At 37.4% G+C, this 25,626-nt stretch overlaps 1 protein-coding gene across 2 annotated transcripts; it reads left to right on the top strand.

Annotated features, from left to right (window-relative positions):
* Positions 1-1,696: 1,696 nt before the first annotated feature.
* tnfsf13b (TNF superfamily member 13b) lies at positions 1,697-18,675 on the top strand. Of its 2 annotated transcripts, XM_061970594.2 has the most exons (7): positions 1,697-1,808; positions 7,532-7,819; positions 9,797-9,896; positions 12,730-12,786; positions 12,935-13,059; positions 17,377-17,527; positions 17,693-18,675. In XM_061970594.2, the coding sequence occupies exons 2-7, from the start codon at positions 7,595-7,597 to the stop codon at positions 17,803-17,805; spliced, it is 771 nt and encodes a 256-aa protein (XP_061826578.2). In that variant the 5' UTR covers positions 1,697-1,808; positions 7,532-7,594; the 3' UTR covers positions 17,806-18,675. The 2 variants fall into 2 exon arrangements, with proteins under 2 accessions (XP_061826578.2, XP_061826579.2); XM_061970595.2 differs by lacking the exon at positions 1,697-1,808 and having other exon boundaries at positions 7,452-7,819; positions 12,959-13,059.
* The last annotated feature ends 6,951 nt before the right edge of the window (positions 18,676-25,626 follow it).

The following is a 25,626-nucleotide window of genomic DNA, read 5'->3' on the forward strand; positions in this document are numbered from 1 at the left end:
TTTCATGAAAATCCGACTTCAGTTTTGTAATTGACTTTATTTTTGAAACATTACAACTTTATTCTCATAACAACACTTTTATTTATTTTTTACAAAATGATTACTTTCATTTTGTAACATTACAACTTAAAAAAAAACATTTAGTCTCTTGTCTTTACAAAACAAATTGTTGTAACATTAATTTTTTTTTTTTAATATTCTTAAAACCACCTAAATAATTTGGTGTGATTTTCTTTTTTTTTCTTCTTTTTTTTTTTTTACAAAAAAATGCAGACAAATTCAAAATATACACTATATTGCCAAAAGTATTTGGCCACCCATCCAAATGATCAGAATCAGGTGTCCTAATCACCTGGCCCGGCCACAGGTGTATAAAATCAAGCACTTAGGCATGGAGACTGTTTCTACACACATTTATGAAAGAATGGGCCGCTCTCAGTGTTTTCCAGCGTGCAACTGTCCAAGGATGCCACCTGGGCAACAAATCCAGTCGTGAAATGTCCTTGCTCCTAAATATTCCAAAGTCAACAGTTGGCTTTATTATAAGAAAAGTGAAGAGTTTGGGAACAACAGCAACTCAGCCACCAAGTGGTAGGCCACGTAAACTGACAGAGAGGGGTCAGCGGATGCTGAAGCGCATAGTGCAAAGATTTTCTGCACAGTCAGTTGCTACAGAGCTCCAAACTTCATGCGACCTCCCAATTAGCCCACATGCAGTACGCAGAGAGCTTCATGGAATGGGCTTCCATGGCCAAGCAGCTGCATCTAAGCCATACATCACCAAGTCCAATGCAAAGCGTTGGATGCAGTGGTGTAAAGCACGTCGCCACTGGACTCTAGAGCAGTGGAGACGCCTTCTCTGGAGTGATGAATCACGCTTTTCCATCTGGCAATCTGATGGACGAGTCTGGGTTTGGAGGTTGCCAGGAGAACGCTACATTTCGGACTGCATTGTGCCGAGTGTGAAATTTTGTGGGGGAGTAATTATGGTGTGGGGTTGTTTTTAAGGAATTGGGCTTGGTCCCTTAGTTCCAGTGAAAGGAACTTTGAATGCTACAAGATACCAACACAATTTGGACAATTCCATGCTCCCAACCTTGTAGGAACAGTTTGGAGCGGACCCCTTCCTCTTCATCATGACTGTGCATCAGTGCACAAAGCAAGGTCCATGAATACATGGATGACAGAGTCTGGTGTGGATGAACTTGACTGGCCTGCACAGAGTCCTGACCTGAACCCGATAGAACACCTTTGGGATGAATTAGAACGGAGACTGAGAGCCAGGCCTTCTCGACCAACATCAGTGTGTGACCTCACCAATGCGTATTTAGAAGAATGGTGGAAAATTCCTATAAACACACGCCGCAACCTTGTGGACAGCCTTCCCAGAATGATTGAAGCTGTAATAGCTGCAAAAGGTGGACCGACATCATATTGAACCCTATGGGTTAGGAATGGGATGGCACTTCAAGTTAATTTGTGAGTCAAGGCAGGTGGCCAAATACTTTTGGCAATATAGTGTATATATGCAGAAATATGAGTTCAAATTAATAATATTATAACCTGTCATTATTCATTATGATCATAAATCGTTTGGTTTCCCTGTATGACCCTTTGTTATCCAATCCAATCCGTTCCATCAATAACGCCCACTTGACTGAAAATCCAATCCAGGTTTTCAGTGTCACCGTCCAGCCGCACCTGTGCTGCCTACAGTTAGCATTCTGCACACAGCCGGAGCCAGACAGCGAGTAGCAGCATTAAGAGAGCTAGACTACAAGATGGACATACGGAAGTTTTTCAACAAAGTAAGTATTAACAACTGCTGGAAGTACCAAATTAGCTCCAGCTAATAGCTTACTGCTAACAGTCCCATGTAATTAATGAAAGAAGTGCTCCCCATTTGATCAAAACAAAACAAAGTTTAGCTAGCAAACCACACATGTGTTAGTTTTTTTGATTGATTGAAACTTGTATTAGTAGATTGCACAGTACAGTACATATTCCGTACAATTGACCACTAAATGGTAACACCCGAATACGTTTTTCAACTTGTTTAAGTCGGGGTCCACGTTAATCAATTCATGATAATGGTGATGGATTTATCTCACTTGTTTTAGCTCTGAAAAAAAGAGAGCCGAGCTCATTGATTTCCTTTTGTTTGGGCCATCTCCAGGGGCGTCACTAGCTTTTAAGGACAGGGGGGGCCTTGCCCCCAGGAGATGCACAGGATGCAAGCGAATGTTACGCACAAGCACAAAACTTCACAAACGGCTAACAAAGACTTAGAAATTATTCATTGTTATTATTATTATTTTTTTTAAATGCACAGGACGAAATTAAATGCTCCCCGGGACGATGGCTTTTAACCATATATTTTCTTTTTCTTTTTATGTATTTATTCATTTTACATTTTATATTAAATGTCTTGGTTTTTCCTCCCTCTGAAAATCCTATTAAATGTTTAACAAGCCATCCTATAATAATAAAACAGCTATTAATGTAACAATACAATAAAACAAATATATTTAATGATATTTTTTTCATTATTTTAACAATAGGCTTATGTATATTACTTTATATAGATTCTACAAGATACTCAAAACTTAAAAAATAAATGATTTACAATTGCACACACAAGGTTTTGTGCAGCTTCACTCATTGTAAAGGAAGATAATGTGCTTCGTACAACTGCAGGACCGCAAGCAAGGTCACAGAGAAAATGCGGGCTGGAATTTGAGTGATGTGGGCATTTTCTATATGAACAAGTGGAATGGATTGGATACCGACGCACGAAAGGGGCTCTCTACCTTACGCTACGAAGTGAGGGGAAACTGAGTGAATAATAACAGGTTATATGATTATTTATTTAAACTCATATTTGGGCCACTTTATAATGAATATGTCGGCATTTATTTGTAAAAAACAAAACAAAAAAACACCAAATTATTTAGGGGGGCTCAAGCCCCCCTAACAACGCCAATGGCCATCTCTTAATAATATTTATTTCACTAACTGCTTCTTTGCTATCACTTTTACCATCATATTTGTGCATATCCTATTTGCTGATGTTGTTGTTGTTGTCTCTCTGTCTTTTCCCCCTCTTGTCCTCGCAATTTCCCCCTCTGTCTTCCTTTGTTACTCTTTCTATCCCCTCCTGCTCCGGCCCGGCTGCACCAAATAATAATATAAATCCATCCATCCATCCATTTTCTACCGCTTATTCCCTTCGGGAGCCTATCTCAGCTGCATTCGGGCGGAAGGCGGTGTACACCCTGGACAAGTCGCCCCCTCATCACAGGGCCAACACAGATACACAGACAACATTCACACTCACATTCACACACTAGGGCCAATTTAGTGTTGCCAATCAACCTATCCCCAGGTGCATGTCTTTGGAGGTGGGAGGAAGCCGGAGTACCTGGAGGGAACCCACGCAGTCACGGGGAGATCATGCAAACTCCACACAGAAAGATCCCGAGCGCAGGATCGAACCCAGGGCCTCCGTATTGTGAGGTAGACGCACTAACCCCTCCTCCACCGTGCTGCCCTAATATATAAATCCATTTAATAAATAAATACATTTAACCTCTTAAGGCTCAAGCGGTTTGTTTACATGCTTTTTTTTTATTTGTCTTTACTATTTGGGCTTATCGGACCCTAATTAGAATAACAACTAAGAATCATCTTTTGATGTGATGTACTTAGTCCATAAGTAACAAACGTGTACTTCATGTTTAGTGACATGTGAATTCCTATTTTTACACTTTTTTTTTCCCCAAATTTCATTGTATGTTATACTCTTCTGACACCACCAGATGACGGTACAAGTGTCCACATAAGCACATAAGACTCCAATTCAGTACCACAATTTTGGAAAGAGGAGCTAAAAGGTGCTGTCCACGCATGTGGCCAACTAAGGCTTTAGAGCAGGGGTCCCCAAACTACGGCCTGGATCCGGCCCCCCAGCATCCAAAATCCGGCCCACGGGAAGTCCCAAGTTTATGTTTTTATTTATTTATTTATTTTTAATTATTATTTTTTTTTTTAATCTTTCCTTTCTAATCCATTTCCTACCGCTTGTTACTCTCGGTGTCTCCTAGCCGCTCAGGCAAATCATATTGTCTAAAAATGTATTTTCCCATCGATAACGTGACAATGTTAAATGTCAAAACGGATTAAAAAGACAATGTATATATGTGTGTATATGTATATATATATATATATATATATATATATATATATATATATATATATATAAATAAAGCCCGGCCCCCGGCCAAATTTTTTTAACCCAATGCGGCCCACGAGTCAAAAAGTTTGGGGACCCCTGCTTTAGAGGTTTTAATAAAGTCAAATACAAATAAGGCAACAAGAGAAGTATCTCACACTTTTATTTTGTAAAGTAAATGTATATAGCCGATATGGGCATCTACATCAACTATATGATTTGCCTGAGTAGCTGGAGAGGACAAAAAAAAACAAACACACAAAAAAATCTTGTGACGCCCCTGAACATTCCAATGTACTTTGACCAAAATCAAAAAGCTTGCGTTATTCTGGTAATGTGACTTTATTTTCGTAACGTTACGACTTTTTTTTGTCCAAAAAGTTTAATTGTATTACCTACTTACCATTCTCTCTGAACATTACAATGTTTGTTCACAAAATAATCATGTTATTTTCCTTGATTCTCCAAACATTAAAGCTTTTTTCTTGTAAACTGTATTTGTTTTTTATTACTAATAACAATACGAGGTTTAAAAAAAACAACAAGTGTACAACTTAATTCACATATACAGTTAGTTATGTACCTATTCTTTAACATTTTGATTTAGTTTTCATTACTTTCCTCTCATACGACTTTAATCTCAGAATATTTCGACTTTAACGTAGGACTTATTTTAACTCTCATAAAATTCTGACTTTATTCTTATAACATTCTGCCAAAGCAAAAAAAAAAAATCATTTTATTACAACACTTATCCCATAACGTGATTTTTTTTCCCCCTCATAGCATTTCACATTTATTTTCCAAACATTACGATTTTATGATTTATGATTTTATTTTGAGATTGTATTATGACTTTTTTCTTGCAACAATGTTTACAAAAGATACTAGTTTAATTGTATTGTATTTTACTAACTTTACAGCTTTATTCTCATTAATGTATTATGTTTTTCCTTGTAACATAAGTTTTTTTCACAAGATGTCCGACTTCATTTTCATCGCTACACTTCTCCAAACAGGTAATATAATTCTCATTACTATCTTCTCCTAACATATGATTTAATTCTCATGATATCTAAACTTTATTTAAAAGATATTACGATTTTTTTTTTTTTTTGATTAAAACGTTTACTTTTACGACTTTAGTCTCATTTTTCTAAATTTTTGTCACATTACACATTTATTCTCGTAACGTTACAACTTAATAAATAATGCTTTTTGAAATCGTACTATCATGACTTGGTTCTTGTAACATTACAGTGTTTGTTTCCAAAATATACCTAATGATATTTTATTTTACTTTATTCTCCTGACATTACAACTTTAGACTAGGGCTGGGCGATATATCGATATACTCGATATATCGCGGGTTTGTCTCTGTGCGATATAGAAAATGACTATATCGTGATATTCGAGTATACGTTCTCACGCAGTTGCTTTTAGCTGCTGGCATTACACTACAGGCTCTTCACACTCTTTCTTGTCTCTCCTTCTCACAGAGACTTAAACAAGTGCACCTTCTTACATATGTCACATACGTATACTCCCTTGTTGAGCAGAGTGGTAGCAGCATGGCTAAAGTTAGCTGTGGTGCGAGTGGTAATACGAGAGAGAGAAGGTGCGAATCTGGTAACAAATGAAAAAATAATTAATTCCCAAGAAAAAAAGCACGGTGTCCAATCGTCTGGCAGTGGTTTGGCTTCAAGTGGGAATATGTCGAACAGACAACCGTAATTTGTCAAGTATGGGGCAAAAGCGTAGCTGCGTAATGCTACAAAAAGTAGCATTACTGCTAATATGTAGCATAATTTGAAAAGTCGCCTGTTAGAGAATGAAGAGTACTTACTCCGCATGTCAACATCTCCGTTCGGTGCCACGCCAACAAAATGCTGAGGCAACCATTTCCACATCAACACCGTATGAAAAAAATAGTACACGTCATAAGGAGATAACGTCCGCCGGAACCTACCACATAGCGAAGGACGTACACAATTTGATTTCCTATTATGCAGCTCATTTTTATTTGACAGTTATTGACATATCTTGTGTGACATCATGCACAAAATTGCACTTTATTTGTTTTAATCTATTGTAGTGGCGTTCTGTAAAAAAAGTGCACTTTAATTTAGTGTAGTTTTGATAAGTCATCTTAGTGACTTCATGCACAAAAGTGCACTATTAGCTTGTTTTAAAATGTCTCTGACAATCTTGCACTTTCTGTTTTGAAATGACATGAATGTTTGTGCCACTGCTTAATAACTGTTTAATAAATACAGTTTTGCTAAATTGACTTAGTTGTGATTTCCCTCTCTGCATGAAAGTTTAAAATGAGCATATATAAATGCAGTATGAACATGAATGTTTTAATGTAGACACATAGAATCATCATACTGCTGTGATTATATGCATCAAGTGTTCATTCAAGGCTAAGGCAAAATATCGAGATATATATCGTGTATCGCGATATGGCTTAAAAATAGCGAGATATTAAAAAAAGGCCACATCGCCCAGCCCTACTTTAGACTCACATTTTTATTAACATTAATAATAAACAATTTTATTAACATTACAAGGGTTTTTTTTCACAATAAGTACAACTTTATTTTTGTAGTTATGCCTTTATTCTCCTAACATCCATCCATCCATTTTCTACCGCTTGTATTTGGACTTAATTCTCATTACATATGACTTACTGTAACTCTCATAATACCCCGACTTTACTCTCCTAACATTACAATTTTTTTCATAGGAAATATGATTACATTTTTGTAATTACACCTTTATTCTTTTAGACATTTTCACTTCATTTTCAATATATTCTTCTCATTATATATGTTTTAATTCTCATAATTGTATGACTTTCTTCTCATAACCTACAAATTACAGTAACTCAACAGCACAACTTTTTTTGGGACAAAAAAAAAACTTGAATATTTGCAACTTTACGACTTTAAATTTTTTAGACCTTTAATTTTAACTATTTACAACTCTTAATCCCATAAAATTGCGATATTTTTTCTCTCACAACATTACAAATGTATTTTCGTAACATTACGCCTTTGAAATTGTACTATTTTTCTCTTCAGTGTGGTCCCGATAGGTCATCGTAATTATTATAATTCATGTCCACCCAGTTAAAAAGAGCTGAAAGGAGGCCGAGGTCAGGGTCGCCGTTGAGGCAGGAAGTAGACTGTGGTTAGCTGGGCGGAACAAGGAGGGGAAGCATCTCTCTTATTCTCTCCATTAGGCTGACGGGAAACGAATGTGAAACCTAAGAACGTCTGTGGTTCCCCTACTCAGGATTTGGCTTGGATCCCTAAACTCCGAGGAAACATGGTGCCACCGTGAGATGCTGTTAAGACAATGGCGAATGGTTCGCACGTGGATCCCGAGACGGCCCAGAAGTCTACTGAGACCCGGGGGCCATCTTGGCCGGTCTTGCTGCTCACGCTGGCTGCCGTCACCTCCTCCTCCTTGTCAGCTCTGTCCTTGTACCAACTGGTGGTCCTCAGAGCTGAGGTGGTTGGACTGAAATCCGAGATGTGTCGCAGGAGGGAAGAAAGTCAGGAGGCCAAGCGTAGAGACCAGGTCGGTTGTCTAGAACAGTGTTTTTCAACCACTGTGCCGTGGCACACTAGTGTGCCGTGAGATATTGTCTGGTGTGCCGTGGAAGATTGTCATTTCACCTAATTGGGTTAAAAATATTTTTTGCAAACCAGTAATTATAAACCGGAAATAATGTGCCGTTGTGTGTCTGTGCTGTCTAGAGCGCGGCAGAGTAACAGTGTAATACTCTTCCATATCAGTAGGTGGCAGCAGGTAGCTAAATGCTTTGTAGAAGTCAGGAATATGGTTTGTTGTGATCACAATATACAGACGACAGCGGGAGGCAGCGTGCAGGTAAAAAGGTATCTAATACTTAAACCAAAAATAAACAAAAGGCGAGTGCCGCTAAGAAAAGGCATTGAAGCTTAGGGATGGCTATGCAAAACGAAACTAAAACTGCACTGGCTGCAAAGTAAACAAAAACAGAATGCTGGACGACAGCAAAGACTTACAGCGTGTGGAGCAGCAGACGGCGTCCACAAAGTACATCCGAACATGACATGACAATCAACAATGTCCCCACAAAGAAGGAAAGCGTCCACACAACTTAAATAGTCTTGATTGCGGAAACAAAGCAGGTGTGGAAAATAGCGCTCAAGGAAGACATAAAACTGCTACAAGAAAATACCAACAAAACAGGAAAAAACACCAAAATAGGAGTGCAAGACAAGGACTAAAACACTACACACAAGAAAACAGCAAAAAACTCTAAATAAGTCGCGGCGTGATGTGACAGGTCGTGACAGTACACCTACTTTGAGACAAGAGCTATAGTAAAGCATGCTTGGTTATGGTTTGAATTCATATCCAACAATTGCAAGAACGACTTTTTATTGTCAACATCGGCTACTGAGTTACATTTTTTAATGATTTCTGCTTGTGGTGTGCCTCACGATTTTTTCAATGAAAAAAATGTTCCTTGGCTCAAAAAAGGTTGAAAAACACTGCACTAATGTGCCGTGACATAAAGTCTGGTGTGCCGTGGGAGATTATGTCATTTCACCTATTTGGGTCAGAAATGTTTTTTTGCAAACCAGTAATTATAGTCTGCAAATAATGTGTCAGTGCTGTCTAGAGCTCGGCAGAGTAACCGTGCAATACTCTTCCATATCAGTAGGTCGTGTGAGACGACCATTATTTGTCGTGATCCCAATATGCAGACCACAGCGGGAGGCAGCATGCAAGTAAAAAGGTACCTTATGTTTAAACCAAAAAATAAACATAAGGTGAGTGCCCCTAAAACAGGGGTGTCCAAAGTGCGGCCTGGGGGCCATTTGGCCGTTTTTTTCAAATGTTAGCATTCACCTACATTGTTTTGGTTTGAGTATTTTCCATATAAAAAATCTATAAAAGTGGCCCTCGCATCCTTACATTTTTCTCTATGCTTTCTCCTCGCTGGAAAATGTTCGGACATCTCTTGCCCTAAGAAGAGGCATTGAAGCTTAGGGATGGCTATGCAGAACGAAACTAAAACTGAACTGGCTACAAACAGAATGCTGGACGACAGCAAAGACTTACTGTTGAGCAAAGACGGCGTCCACAATGTACATCCGAACATGACATGACAATCAACAATGTCCAAAATGTCTAAAAGCCAACAAAATAGGAGCGCAAGACAAGAACTAAAACACTACACACAGGAAAACAGTAAAAAACTCCAAATAAGTCACGGCATGATGTGACAGGTCGTGACAGTACAACTACAGTACTTTGAGACAAGAGCTATAGTGATGCATGCTTGGTTATGGTTTAAAGTCATATCCTACAATTGCGACAACGACTTTTTACTGTCAACGGAGTTTAATTTTTTAATGATTTCTGCTAGTGGTGTGCCTCCAGATTTTTTCAACGCAAAAAATGTGCCATGACTCAAAAAAGGTTGAAAAAACTGGCCTAGAACCCATATCTACAATGACACATTCACTTCTTCAACATGTTGCTTTCATTTTCTCTTCTTAGACTGAGGATATCAGTCATGGGAGAGGCAGCCAGGCGGACCCGCAACACGCTTTCACCCTCTTGAGGAGGAGGAGGATGGTCTCTGGAACGGACAAACCAGGTAGTTCGAAACATCGTTTACAAACAAAACACAATGAGGAAGACGAGGAAAATAAGAACAGGCATGTCAATAAAGAAGCCTTGACCCTTTGCTTTATCCTGCTAACTTGCAGCGTTTATTTGCCTTCTACGCAGAACATATAGCGTAGCCACATAAATCCCTGTATCAATCAGTAATTAGTTTTTTCATCTGAAACCAACACTGAAAATATTTTTTTAATATACAGTACAGGCCAAAAGTTTGGACTAGGGTTGTACGGTATACCGGTATTAGTATAGTATCCGCGATACTAATGAATCATATGCGGTACTATACCACCTCTGATAATTTTCACTTGTCCTTAATAATTTTGACAAAATAACAGAATGGAAAATGACACAATATGTTACTGCATATGTCAGCAGCTAAATTAGGAGCCTTTGTTTTCTTACTTACTAAAAAAAGACAAGTTGTCTTGTATATTCACTATTTTATTTAAGGACAAACTTGCAATGAGAAACATGTTTAATGTACCGCAAGATTGTTTGTTAAAATAAAGCCAATAATGCCAGTTTTTGTAGTCCCCTTTATTTAGAAAAGTATCGAAATAATTTTGGTATCGGTACTGGTACCAGAATATTGGTATCGGTACAATACTAGTTTGGACACACTTTTCAATTTCAATGCGTTTTCTTTATTTTCATGACTATTTACATTGTAGATTGTCACTGAAGGCATCAAAACTATGACACCTGTGAAGTGAAAACCATTTCAGGTGACTACCTCTTGAAGCTCATTGAGAGAATGCCAAGAGTGTGCAAAGCAGTAATCAGAGCAAAGGATGGCTATTTTGAAGAAACTAGAATATAAAACATGTTTTCAGTTATTTCACCTTTTTTGTTAAGTACATAACTCCACCTTCATAGTTTTGATGCATTCAGTGACAATCTACAATGTAAATAGTCATGAAAATAAAGAAAACCCATTGAATAAGAAGGTGTGTCCAAACATATATCAGACAAATTAATGCCTCATTCTATGATCTGTGACAGAGCTCTTAACTCAAAACATTCAAATCGACGTCTCCCATTAAAATACATTTAAATCTATTTCAACACAATTTTAACATGTAACATTTTAGATAGGAAATGTATAAAAACAATACAATATAATGTACTGCAGCCACTACGACTACACCTACAGTAGTTTTATGAAGTAATGTAATTATAATGTACAACATTTACCATGGAGTGTGGACTTCTATGGTATCTCCTTGCAGCTGCTTCTCCGTCAAACACACCATCAGCAGCTTTTCCATATTTTCATGGATAAATGCCAACCGTTTAGATGAGGAGTGTCAAACTCTTTTTATCTCGGGAGCCACATGGAGGAAACTCTATTCCCACGTGGGTCAGACGGGTAAAATCATGGCGAAATAACTTAAAAATACAAGTACGACAACTTCAGATGGTTTTCTTTGTTTTACTTCGGCCCAAAACAGAACAAGGACATTGTGAAAATGTGCAAAACACAAATAATCCTCTTGACAAAACACTTCAAGTTAATTTAAAATTCTGAGTAAAAAAACAGTTGCAAAAACACAATGAACTTTTACACTTAATCTCAGTGTATCTACAAAGCGATTACACTTTAAGTCACAGCCCACCAAGGATTGAACAAAAAACTAAATAAAGCATAAATAAAAACTCTTGTGCATCAACTACCTTATTTGCACCGCAGCAACTGCAGTGAGCAAACTCGTAAAAAAGATGACGCCATGGCACAAACAATAAAACCCCTTCTAAGTGTATTTGCTTTGTTTTTTTCTTGTTTTTTTAAAACTATTTTTATTATGGTCATCAACGAAGAAAAATACATAAATTACCTGCACCGTCTTATAAGCCGCAGGGCTCAAAGTGTAGGAAAAAAGTAGCGGCTTATAGTCTGGAATGTACGGTAAATTGAAGTTATCTAGGATCTCTTCTTTGTTTTCCGCTTTAACCAAGCCAGACTTTGAAGATGTGTAATATGCGTTACTACTTTTGCAGCCACATTTCTTGGTGGTCGCTGCAGGGATAAGAGTGGGTCTTTGTTTCTTGAATGCAGCGCTTTTGGCTTCCTGAGTGAGTTTGACGTGGGTTGAAAATGTTTTTACAAAATAGGATGACAAATGGAAGTAAATAAATAAACCAGATGAAATATAATAACCAAATCAAGCGGCAAATTATTGGTGTGAAAATCAAACATTTCCTCTCCTCCTGTCCTCCGTCCTCTATCCTATATATACAGTTATAAACTAAAAAAGTTATTTTCAACTTTTGGCTTGGTTATGTCAGAAAACCAAGAAGAGATCCGAGATCATTTGAATTCAAACCGTAAAACTAGTGTGTATACTGCCGCTGTGTACTGTATATTTGAAAAGTAAGTGTATGAAACCTTACCAGACATGTTTTTAGATTAGATTAGATTAGTTTATTTCAAAGGGGACAATGCAATTTCATAAAACACATGACTACACATGGTTAAATAAGCCGGAATTAGCCAGAAGGCGAGTTTTCATTTGTAGTCCCTTAGCCATGATGTAAAAAAAAGGCAGTAAAATTACAGTTTAAAAGAAAAAGAAAAGAAAGAGAGAGAACAAGAAAAAAAGCACACAATACATATACAATATGATAAAAAATAAAATACACCACCTCATCGAATAACATTTATATTAGCATCAAAACAGGCTCATCTTTAAGTGCTCTAAGTAGGCGTTGATAAGCCACATTTTCCATTTTTTTGTGAAGGCCTTGTAAGTTGTGACCTCCTCAGGTACTGAGTTCCACACATTTGCACTCCTTTTTGTTGACAGTTTCTCAGTCGTGTCTACAGTTGTTGGCGAATAATAGCAGGAGAACCTTCAGGAAAGGTACTGTGAGATTTCAAGTCACTACACATTGCATTTTTTTTGCATTGTAAGCTGTCGTCCCCTAAGGCGAAAATTGCATGTAAATAGTCCCAACGTATTCAACAATTATCCCTATAAGCAGTTCCAATGTAAAATTAAATTGCATCAGACTTTGCCCTGGAGCCATACACAGGCATCCCCTGGCAGACGGGCCTGAGGAGGGGCTCTGCACTGGAGGCAGTAGGAGACTGCATGGAGGTCCGAGAGGAGGGCTTCTTCTTTGTCTATAGTCAGGTTGGTCTTCTTTTTTTTTTTCACCATATTTCACCACAGGGAGGCGCTGCCGACCTGCTGATTTTTATTTTATGTGTTTGCTGAAGACTGCAGCAGCACTTCTGCATTCACCTGTCTATTAAAATAATGCTTGTAAAATGAATATTTATTGCTGGTTCATTGTTTATGTATGTTAAACCCAAACTAATTGACAACTGTATTTTTGTTAAGTACAAATGCACATTCCAATGACATCCTTGAGTAAAAGTGTGTATTAAAATGTCTATGTTCAGAGGTATCATCCATAAAAATACATTGGATTTGTAATGTTTCCATGCAGGGATCTTAGTAGGAAGAACACATGATGGATGTTGACAACTCACATTTTTTTTTACGTTACTTTTTAAACATTATTTTGTATTAATTGTATGTAATTACAATTTATATATGTATTCTACTTAAACATTTCACCAGCTTTTTTTATTATGTGTCCTATTTTTATTTTATTTAGCTATATAACAATATTTAATAACACTGTTGTGTATTTTCTATTATAGCATTTGTATTAAATGAAGTCAAGGGTTCTTAACCTTTTTGGGGCCCAACTTTACTGCCACAGAGGGGCCCGGGACCCACTCAAATATTAACACTGAATTAGTAATCTTACTTTCGATTTAATAATATTCAATAACTATATCTTACCTACTTGCAGTTTAACAGGATAAACCTTGTCAAATGATATTAAACCATACGTTAATCACAATATTATTGTTAAAATAGTTAAGATTATTAATTGTTGCGCTTAAGAAACTTCTGGATGACTTTAACTCCAAACGTCTTCTGTTTGATATTGTCATTAATCATCAGTGGTGGAAATAGATATCCTTTTGGGGGCCCTCTCGGCCAAACAATGGCCCTATGGTTAAGAAACACTGAAATAAAGTGTATGTTTTTAATTTTCTATTTTTAAACTACTTTCAAAACCCGTTAAAAAAATTCTAATAATGTGATATTATTTTTAATTAAATCAATGTATTATTTTTATAATTACAAAAAAAAAAAACAGTAGTTAAAAATAGTAATTTATTAATTGTATTTGATTAAAAATGTTAAAGATGTAATAGTACTTGCTCCGGTCGTATAATAGTCCACACTGAAGCTAATCTTTAGTGCAGACGGCGTGTGTTTTATACCCGTCTAGGGCCCCAACACCTACCATTGGGGAAAGAAACTAAGCCAAATCAAACATGCCAGCGATTCGCTGTGGCGACCCCTAACAGGAAATGCTGTAAAACAAAAACAAAAAAAAGTACTTTTGCTCACAATGCAAAGGGGAACTGCTTTTTTGGGGGGTAATTTTGCCTATCATTCAAAACCCTAATGAGAGACAAGGCATATGGTTTGGGTTTTTTTTGCATTCTAACTTGTAAAAATCAGCTCGTTCTATGTAGCTTGCAATGCAGCGAATGGGATCAATCTATTCTGCCTCTAAATCACTCTAAAATGCATCTAAAACCCGCTAACAATACTTCATTTACGTTCCGTAACCTGTATAATAACCAAGCCGTGCGACATTGTTATTGTAAGAACAAACACTGAGGTAGGCTATTGTTTGCTAGCCTAGTAACACATCACCTTAGGACGACATTCTACGATGTTAGCTGCAAGCTAGCTTCTGCTTCAGCAGCTGAACGGTTTTTGAGTTTGCACAATGCGATAGGACACCAATATGAACTGACTGATAAATATGAACAATCATATTACAGTATCTGTAAAGTATTAGCCCACATTTCATGTTTTGTTTGTACACACAGCTTGCTCGACAGTGTATGTAGTTGTAACAACACGCATGGTGTGCTGCAGTTATCATGATCAATCAATCAATGTTTACTTATATAGCCCTAAATCACGAGTGTCTCAAAGGGCTGCACTAGCCATGCACAACGACATCCTCGGCTCAGATCCCACATCAGGGCAAGAAAAAACTCAACCCAATGGGATAACAATGAGAAACCTTGGAGGGGACCGCAGATGTGGGGATCCCCCCCAGGGCGACCGGTGCAATGGACGTCGAGTGGATCTAGCATAATATTGTGAGAGTCCGGTCCATAGTGGATCTAACATAATAGTGAGAGTTCAGTCCATAGTGGGGCCAGCAGGAGATCATCTTGAGCGGAGACAGGTCAGCAGCGCAGAGACGTCCCCAACTGATGCACAGATGAGTGGTCCACCCTGGGTCCCCGACTTTGGACAGCTAGCGCGTCATCTGTGGTCATCAAATTTGTGCCCCCCCCTCCCCGAAGGAGAGGGGAGCAGAACAGAAAAGAAACGGCAGATCAACTGGTCTAAAAGGGGGGTCTATTTAAAGGCTAGAGTATACAAATGAGTTTTAAGATGGGGCTTAAATGCTTCTACTGAGGTAACATCTCTAACTGTTACCGGGAGGGCATTCCAGAGTACTGGAGCCCGAATAGAAAACACTCTATAGCCCGCAGACTTTTTTTGGGCTCTGGAAATGACTAATAAGTTCTTTGAACGCAGATTTCTTGCCGGGACATATGGTACAATACAATCAGCAAGATAGGATGGAGCTAGACCGTGTAGTATTTTATACGTAAGTAGTAAAACCTTAAAGTCACATCTTAAGTGCACAGGAAGCCAGTGCAGGTGAGCCAGTATAGGTGTAATATGATCAAACTTTCTTGTTCTTGTCAAAAGTCTAGCAGCCGCATTTTGTACCAACTGTAATCTTTTAATGCTAGACATAGGGAGACCAGAAAATAATACGTTACAGTAATCGAGACGAGACATAACGAACGCATGAATAATAATCTCAACGTCGCTAGTGGACAAAATGGAACGAATTTTAGCGATATTACGGAGATGAAAGAATGCCGTTTTAGTAACACTCTTGATGTGTCACTCAAACGAGAGAGTTGGGTCAAAGATAATACCCAGATTCTTTACCGAGTCGCCTTGTGTAATTGTTTGGTTGTCAAATGTTAAAGTGGTATTATTAAATAGGTGTCGGTGTCTAGCAGGACCAATAATCAGCATTTCCGTTTTCTTAGCGTTGAGTTGCAAAAAGTTAGCGGACATCAATTGTTTAATTTCAATAAGACACGCCTCCAGCTGATCAATATTATAGTGACTCACTCGATGGACATTTGTCTGTTTGGTCAAGCTGGGCTGGGCTGATGTTTTTCCAGCTTGATTTTGGTTAAACTCTCCATTTCTGTTGTCATATGAATCATTGACTTGAACAAGTCAGGAAAGTCACTTGGAGCCATTTCAAAGCAGCTTAAGGTACCAAAAGCAACTGTGCAGACAATTGTTTGTACATATAAGGTGCATGGCACAGTTTTGTCACTGCCACGATCAGGAAGAAAACACAAGCTATCACCTGCTGCTGAGAGGAAATTGGTCAGGATGATCAAGAGTCAACTGAGAACCACCAAAAAGCAGGTCTGCAATGAATTGGAAGCTGCTGGAACACAGGTGTCAGTGTCAACAGTCAAGCGTGTTTTGCATCGCCATGGACTGAGAGGCTACCAAGCAAGAAGGAAGCCCTTGCTCCAGAAGCGACACCTTAAGACTCGTCTAAAGTTTGCTACTGATCACATGAACAAAGATAAGACCTTCTGGAGGAAAATTCTGTGGTCAGATTAAACAAAAATTAAGCTATTCACGCTGGAATTAAGGTTTTAGAATGGCCTTCCCAAAGTCCTGACTTAAACCCCATTGAGAACGTGGACAATGCTGAAGAAACAAGTCCATGTCAGAAAACCAACTAATTTAGCTGAACTGCACCAATTTTGTCAAGAGGAGTGATCAAAAATTCAACCAGAAGCTTGTGGATGGCTACCAAAAGCACCTTATTGCAGTGAAACTTGCCAAGGGACATGTAACCAAATATTAACATTGCTGTATGTATACTTTTGACCCAGCAGACTTGGTCACATTTTCAGTAGACCCATAATAAATTCATAAAAGAACCAAACTTCATGTATGTTTTTTGTGACAAACGAGTATGTGCTCCAATCACTGTAGCACAAAAAAATAAGAGTTGTAGAAATTATTGGAAACTCGAGACAGCCATGACATTATGTTCTTTACAAGTGTATGTAAACTTTTGATCGTGACTGTATGTACATATATATATATATATATATACAATATGTATATATATTTTGTTATATACAGTATGTGTGTATATATATATATATATATACACAAATATGTATGTATATATATATGTAAGCATATTTATGTATTTATATATATGTATGTATGTGTATATACTATAGTGTTTAAATGCGGTCATTAATCTGCCATCAGGTGTACTACATGGACAGCACTTTTGCCATGGGCCACGTGGTGGTCCGGAGGAAGAGGACGGTGGTGGGTGACGAGGCTCAGTATGTGATCCTGTTCCGCTGCATCCAGAGCATGAACCCTGTGTACCCTTACAACACCTGCTACACAGGAGGTGCGCTATTATTATTATTATTATTATTGTCCCGTATGTATGTCATCTTTACAGCAGCTGTTACAGGTCAGTCGGTACAACTTGACAGCATACACACACACAAAAAAAAAAAAAAATCACGTTAAAGGTGTGAAGCGGCGTGATGCTTCTGCTTCTTCCCCTTAGGTGTTGTGAAGCTGGAGGTGGGCGACCAGTTAGAGCTGCTGATCCCCAGGTCCACAGCCAACGTGTCCCTGGACGGAGACGCCACCTTCCTGGGCGCTGTCAAGCTGGTTTAAAGGCTGTCACCTCACATGAGAAGCATGCCTTCATCCTGGAAGAGACATTTGTGCACAGCATGAAAGAGAGACTGTCTGAGCAGGTTACATTTATCCATCCATCCATCCATTTTCTACCGCTTGTCCTTCTCTGGATCCTATGTTACACAGGCTCCCCATGTTACAATTATACTTCCTTCCAAATAATCAGTAATATTATGCATTTGCATGCAGCTGCAATATTATTTACCATGTAGCAAAAGCCGTCTTTTGCAGAATCTGTTGCTTTTTCTTTGCAGTCCTGTTTAAGATGTGTGGCGAAGCCTTTTTTTTTTTTTTTTTTTTTTTTTTTTTAATTCTTTATTTAAAAAAAAAAAAAAATGTATTTCCCCATAGCAGGGCATGACAGAAAATCATTGGTACAAACACACATTTTTTTTAACCAAAGATGCATGAAAATGTATTTCAAATACAAATTGTTCTCGTCTACCGTATTTTTCGGACTACAAGTCGCAGTTTTTTTCATACTTATACTCAGGAGCGACTTATGTGTGAAATGATTAACACATTACCGTAAAATATCAAATAATATTATTTAGCTCATTCACGTAAGAGACTAGACGTATAAGATTTCATGGGATTTAGCGATTAGGAGTGACAGATTGTTTGGTAAACGTATAGCATGTTCTATATGTTATAGTTATTTGAATGACTCTTACCATAATATGTTACGTTAACATACCAGGCACCTTCTCAGTTGGCTATTTATGCGTCATATAACATACACTTATTCAGCCTGTTGTTCACTATACTTTATTTATTTTAAATTGCCTTTCAAATGTCTATTCTTGGTGTTGGGTTTTATCAAATAAAGTTCCCCCAAAAATGCGACTTATACTCCAGTGCGACTTATATATGTTTTTTTCCTTCTTTATTATGCATTTTCGGCCGGTGCGACTTATACTCCGAAAAAGTATGGTAACTTACCTCACACGCCAATCAAATGCGAATAAAAGTCACATGTTCGAAGCTAAGCAGAAGATATTTTGGGCGTGGTATTGGGTGTAAAACATTTAATGAACCTAAACATTCATCCACATTTTGGCCAGAACATTATTAAGACTTTATAGCATAGCCATTTGCAATACTCAATATGAGTAGAACTGTATTGCGATGATTCTATCCTATTAACATATGGACTCCTACAGCGTACTTGCAAGGTAATCAAAAAGTTTAAAAAATGACGCCTTAGTGAGTGTTTGGCACACACACTAGCTGTACAGCTGGATTAAAGTCACTAAATTTGACATGCAAATAAAATGTATAATTGTGTGAATGCTCCAAAGCATTCACACATATGGTTTTCTACACCAAAATTCATCTATTTATTATTCAACTTATTCTTATTTTTCTTCTTTTCCAGATTTTGGCGCGCTCTACCTTCCACATTTTTCATCCCATTCAAACCGTTCCAACTTCAAACTGTTCAGCCTGTTTGGGAATCGCGGGCTTTCCTATGACAAATGCCCAGATTTCCCAGAGTTCCAGGTTTTCCGGGACATTTTTCCCCATTCAAAATGAATAGGCCAGTTTTCAAACTTCCACCATTTCCACATTTTTCAACCGATTCAAACCATTTCACCTTCAACATATTCCACCCTACTAAAATTCAAACTTCCCTTTTTCCAAGTTCTAAAAAATTCCAGGATTTTCCACAATTCCTGGTTCTCCAAAGCCCTATTTCCACCTTTTTTTCTGGGGACTACTCCTTCCACATTTTTCAACCCACTTCAACCGTTCCACCGTCAAAACATTCCTCTTAATTAGGACAAAAAACAAAGTTGTTTTTTGATCTGGAAAAATTCCCGAAATTCCAGGAATTCCGTAATACCATTTTTCAATTCAACATGTTACTACTTCAACATTTCTCGACCGATTTCAAAAATTCCAACACCAACCATTTCAACTCATTCAAGTGTTTTACTATTTTCCAAAAAAAATCCAGATTTTCCCAAAATTCCCTAATACTACTACTTCAACATTTCTTGCCCAATTCAAACAATTCCAACACCCACCAACTCAGCTCATTCAGGACATTCATGCTCCTAATCATTTTCTAAAAAATCGCCATTTTCCCAAAATTCCAGGAAGTTCCCATTGAAATGTATGGGACAGTTTTCCAAGTTGCACAATTCCCACATTTTTCTACCTATTCCAAACCATTCCAACATCAAAACATTCCTCTTATCCTGGACATTCAAACTAACATTCCCAAGTTCCAAACCAAGACCGGTTTTACTGGAAATTCAAACCATTCCAACATTCAAACTATTCTTACATTCATACTGCATTCTGTCAGCATTTCAATTCAACTTCAGCATTGAAGCATTCACACGCAATTCCTTCAAGAATTGCTTCTTCGAGTTAGCTAATATAATTGTTGTTTAAACAAATATCTGTGCAGAAAGAAATATGAAAAGTGCAACTCTGGTCGATGAGTAGTAAATAGTAAATAGTAAACAGGAAAAGACAACTTCCCACATTTACCATTTGGCGTTTAAAGATCAAAATGATCCACAAGTGGGAATTTTCCTTTTTTTCTTAATTTCATTTGGAATGATGATGGCAGCACGCCACTACGCCAAAAGAAGTGTTTCCTGATAAAAAACAGTTTGGCGCGTCACAGGTCACCTGTTCCCCCACCGTAAAAACACTTCCGTCTTTTATTCCTCTGAGTATAGAACGGTCACTTTGTTCGAAGAGAGCAAAGCTTGTCGGTTCAATGTGTACAATTGAATAGCCTAGTTACTCAGTAACTTACCTATCGGGGAAAGATGTTAATGTCTCTTTTTTTCATGTCAGCATTTAAGCGAGTAAGCTGGCACCAGTGAGTGTTTTTAAAGTGAAGTTATTAAACGCGGCTTTTTGGTCATTTTAATTTAAAACGGTAAGACAAACCGTCGGGAGTTATACCTCGGTTATCATTATTACCGTTTATTGTTACATCCCTCGATATTACAAAAAATTATACAGTAATTCACTTTGAAATAACAGGTAATTGCTATTAAATAAAATGATATAGTTTTTTACAGTCTAGTGTTGTAATATTAGAGTGAATTGTGATTACAGTATTTTACTGTAATAAATGCTGTCAAATCCTTGTAAACTTTTACAATGTGGGCATTGCAAAATCTGCTGAAACTCGTTAGAAAACCATCCGAAAATCACCACATTTGTAGGTCCATAACGGAGGTCAGCAACCCGCGGCTCTATGCGGCTCTTTAGCGCCACTCTACTCCCTGGACCTCTTTCAGAAATGTGTGAAAATGGAAAAAGATGAAGAAAAAAAAAAAGTTTTTTGTTTTAATATGGTTTCTGTAGGAGGACGAATGTGACGCACACCTTAATTGTTAAAAATCCCACTGTTTAAATTAAACATGCTTCACTGATAGTATTTGGCCAGCACCGTTTTGTGCTACTAATTTCAGCAATCCTTGAACTCATCGTAGTTTGTTTACATGTACAAATATCTCTGATGCTGCCCCATAAAGACGTGTTTTATGCCACTTTGTCTCATTTTGTCCACCAAACGTTTTATGCTGTGCGTGAATGCACAAAGGTGAGCTTTGTTGATTTTATTGATGATCAGTGCTAATCAGGCATATTTGGTCAATCCATGACTGCAAGTTAACATGCAGATAACATGCTATTTAGGCTAGCTGTATGTACATATTGCATCATTATGTCTCGTCTGTAGGTATATTTGAGCTCATTTAATTCCCTTTACTTATGTCCTCTCCGTATTAAAATTATATTTGCATTTCTCATGACACATTACCTGTATGTAATATTGACTGCATTTCCGGTAGTTGTTTGCAGTGTTGGGACTAAGTAACGTGTTACTGTAACGCCGTTACTTTCGGCGGTAAATAGTAATCTAACGCGTTATTTTTTATATTCAGTAACTCAGTTACCGTTACTACATGATGCGTTACTGCGTTATTTTAAGTTATTTTTTATGTAGTATTGGCTAGAAACTGAGAAGAGCTGGGTGTGTTTTATTGCAGCGCTGCGGAAGAGCGGACAAGAAAGAGGCGCGCCGCGCTGTCTGTGTGTATGTGTGTGTGGGAGGGAGCGTGCCTGTGTTTACTAACAAGACATCATAGCGAAACCCGAAGCCGAGTTTCTTAACATGGAGATATTCTCAATACTTTTCTTTTGTCGACCACAAAGAAAAGAACATTTTAGTTGAATGTAAGTTGTGTCTTGGATCAAAGATCCTATCCTAGAAATTCAAATCTGCTGAAACAGCTACAAAAGCAACATGCTTCGACGAAGCTAGTAAAGAGAGACACACTTCACCTGCTAAGCAACAGCGGCAGGATTTTATCAAGGTACACACACTCTGTCAATTCTCTTATATACACTTTCATTCTAGACTTCTAGAGTGTTTGATTATCACATCACTCTAAATGTATAGACTATAAAGTTCACAAACATAAAGAGGGATGCTAGTAGGCCAGGCCAATCTTTCCTTATCTCTAAACTAAAACTGGAGAAATGTGTAGTGTTCAGGGCTTCAGACATGATTTTGTTTCCGAATTCCTTGAGATAAAAAACGCCTGGTTAGGCTTTGTGTATGTAGTGTGTGCCTTCCTTGCTTTACAGCTACGTTGTTATTATGCTGTTTGTTATTTATGTATGTTATGTTGCAGCTATTTAAAATAGTTTTGTCAATTTGTTCTGGCCTGAAACAAATCGGCCCTTTGAAACATATCTTTGTCTTTGTGTGTTGTATGTAGACCACATTGCTTAGCAGAGTTCAGTGATGCAAATGCATGTCAAGTTGATCAACAGATTGTATTATTCTCCAGTGCAATAACAGTACTGAAATGAAGGCTAAAAGAGCATTAAATGGGGCCTTAATAAAATAAAATAATAATATATATATATATATATATATATATATATATATATATATATATATATATATATATATATAAGTAACTCAATAGTTACTTTTCACAGTAACGCATTACTTTTTGGTGTAAGTAATTGAGTTAGTAACTGAGTTACTTTTGAAATATAGTAACTGTAACTAATCACTGGTTTTCAGTAACTAACCCAACACTGGTTGTTTGTGTTGTTCCAGACCACAACAAATTACACCCAGCTTGCAAAGATTGTTTTAAATCCATTAGAAGAAGACAGCCTGCCGTTTCCTTAAACTTGGACACACACATCTATACCTTTGGCCATTCTGAGACAGTCATTTCCAGAAGTTATCTCATCCTGTGAGAAGCCTCCATTTTACTAATGATTTCCAATGTTGCAAAAATGTGTAGAATTAGAATTAAAATACAACATTTCTGTCAACGAAGATTTGTGTCAGCTTTTGATAGTAGGCTAATATAACTAATATAGACACTTACATCATGTGTTGTCTTCATTACAACACTTATATAAGACTTTTAAAGTCATTTTGATAGTAGGCTAATATAGCTAATATGGACACTTACATCATGTGTTGCCTTCGTTATAACACTTACATAAGGCTTTACATTTTTTGCAGCTCCAGACAGATTTAGTTTTTTTTTTTTTTGGTCCAATATGGCTCTTTCAACATTTTGGGTGGCCGACCCCTGGTCCAGAACTATGAAATAAGTGCCAATGATGTCATCTTTAGCAGAGGTGGGTAGTAACGCGCTACATTTACTCCGTTACATCTACTTGAGTAACGTTTTGGATAAATTGTACTTCTAAGAGTAGTTTTAATGCAACATACTTTTACTTTTACTTGAGTATATTTATAGAGAAAAAACGCTACTTTTACTCCACTACTTTTATCTACATTCAGCTCGCTACTCGCTACTAATTTTTATCGATCTGTTATTGCACGCTTTGTTTGTTTTGGTCTGTCAAACAGACCTTCATAGTGCCTGCGTTTCAACAAATGCAGTCACTGGTGACGTTCACTCCGTTCCACCAATCAGATGCAGTCACTGGTGACGTTGGACCAATCAAACAGAGCCAGGCGGTCACATGACCTGACTTAAACAAGTTGAAAAACGTATTGGGGTGTTACCATTTACTGGTCAATTGTACGGAATATGTACTGTACTGTGCAATCTACTAATAAAAGTTCCAATCAATCAATCAAAAGTGTGAAGGAAAAAATACACTTTTTATTTCAACCGTACATCCCGTCAAAAGTCTAAAGACTGACTGCACAGTTCCTGTCTTCACAATAAAAGTGCCGCTCCATCGCGCGTGCGCTTTCAAAATAAGAGTCTCCGAAAGCCAGCGCAAACAAGCTAGCAAGCTACGGAGTTTGCCGCCAATGTATTTCTTGTAAAGTGTATAAAAACGAATATGGAAGCCGGACAAATAAGAAGCCAAAAACCAACCACTTTCAGGTGGTATTAGACAGAAAGGAGGAACTTTTTTTCTCCTCCTTTTGAAAACGTGGACGTTATCATCACTACTGTCGATTACAATCAATGCAAGTCATCAGAATCAGGTAATACACCAACTTATATTCTTGTCTTCATGAAAGAAAGGAATCTATATGTGTTAAACATGCTTGTATATTCATTAAAACACCTTTAACATGTAAACAAAAACGGCAAAATAAATAAATATAAATTATATACTGTATATATCAATGTATGTATATATATATATGTTTATATATATATATATATATATATATATATATATATATATATGTGTATATATATACCGGTATATATATATATATATATATATATATATATATATATATATATATATATGTGTGTGTGTGTGTGTGTGTGTGTGTGTGTGTGTATATATATATATATATATATATATATATATATATATATATATATATATATATATATATATATATATATGTGTGTGTGTGTGTGTGTATATGTTACTCATCAGTTACTCAGTACTTGAGTAGTTTTTTCACAACATACTTTTTACTTTTACTCAAGTAAATATTTGGGTGACTACTCCTTACTTTTACTTGAGTAATAAATCTCTAAAGTAACAGTACTCTTACTTGAGTACAATTTCTGGCTACTCTACCCACCGCTGATCTTTAGCGGGCTCTTTGATCGTGTACCATCCTGCTCATTACAGCTTATATTCGTAATATTATTCACATCATAAACTCCCCCACTTTTATCCATAGAAGTTTGACAAAGCCCAGTGGGTGGTCGCCTCTTCATTCACTTTTTGCCCTGGGAGTCTTGAATCCATTTGGCAAATTGCACACTACTGGTCGGAAGGCTCGTGACAGAGGAAAGTCCGAAATAGGAAGTGCAAGCTGAACTTGGCCTAATGGATAAATGGATGTCGCTGGATGTAGCCATTAGCGTAAGAAGGATGTTGAAACACAGCAGACAAGGCCCAGGGTCAGACATGGCGCACAAACATCCCCATAAAGGCTCAACCATGATGAAATAACCCCCTGTCCCTTTCTCCTCGTCTCGTCAGGGCAGACATGTCTTTGTGCGATGCCATGGCGACGGTCGGCGTGTTCGGCGGAAGTGCATGTCACTGTGGACCCGTCTCTCAAAAGACAAATCAGCATCTGACCGAGGGGAATCAGGAAATGAGACCTGCTGAGTACACATGCTGACACACACACATATTTGTATTAGTTACCTTCTTGAGACCTCCAAAAATGCCTACCTCTTTAGGACCACCCTTTCTAGATATATAAAGATTTGTATTCACAACATGAATAATATATACATGCTATGTAAATATAAAAAAAGGTGAGCTTTTAGGGTTTTTTTTTAATTATTTGTTCGTAGTTCGTTTTTAATCTTCATTATTTACTTCCAA

Source organism: Nerophis lumbriciformis, linkage group LG13 (genome assembly GCF_033978685.3).
Source record: "Nerophis lumbriciformis linkage group LG13, RoL_Nlum_v2.1, whole genome shotgun sequence".
Classification (NCBI taxonomy): domain Eukaryota; kingdom Metazoa; phylum Chordata; class Actinopteri; order Syngnathiformes; family Syngnathidae; genus Nerophis; species Nerophis lumbriciformis.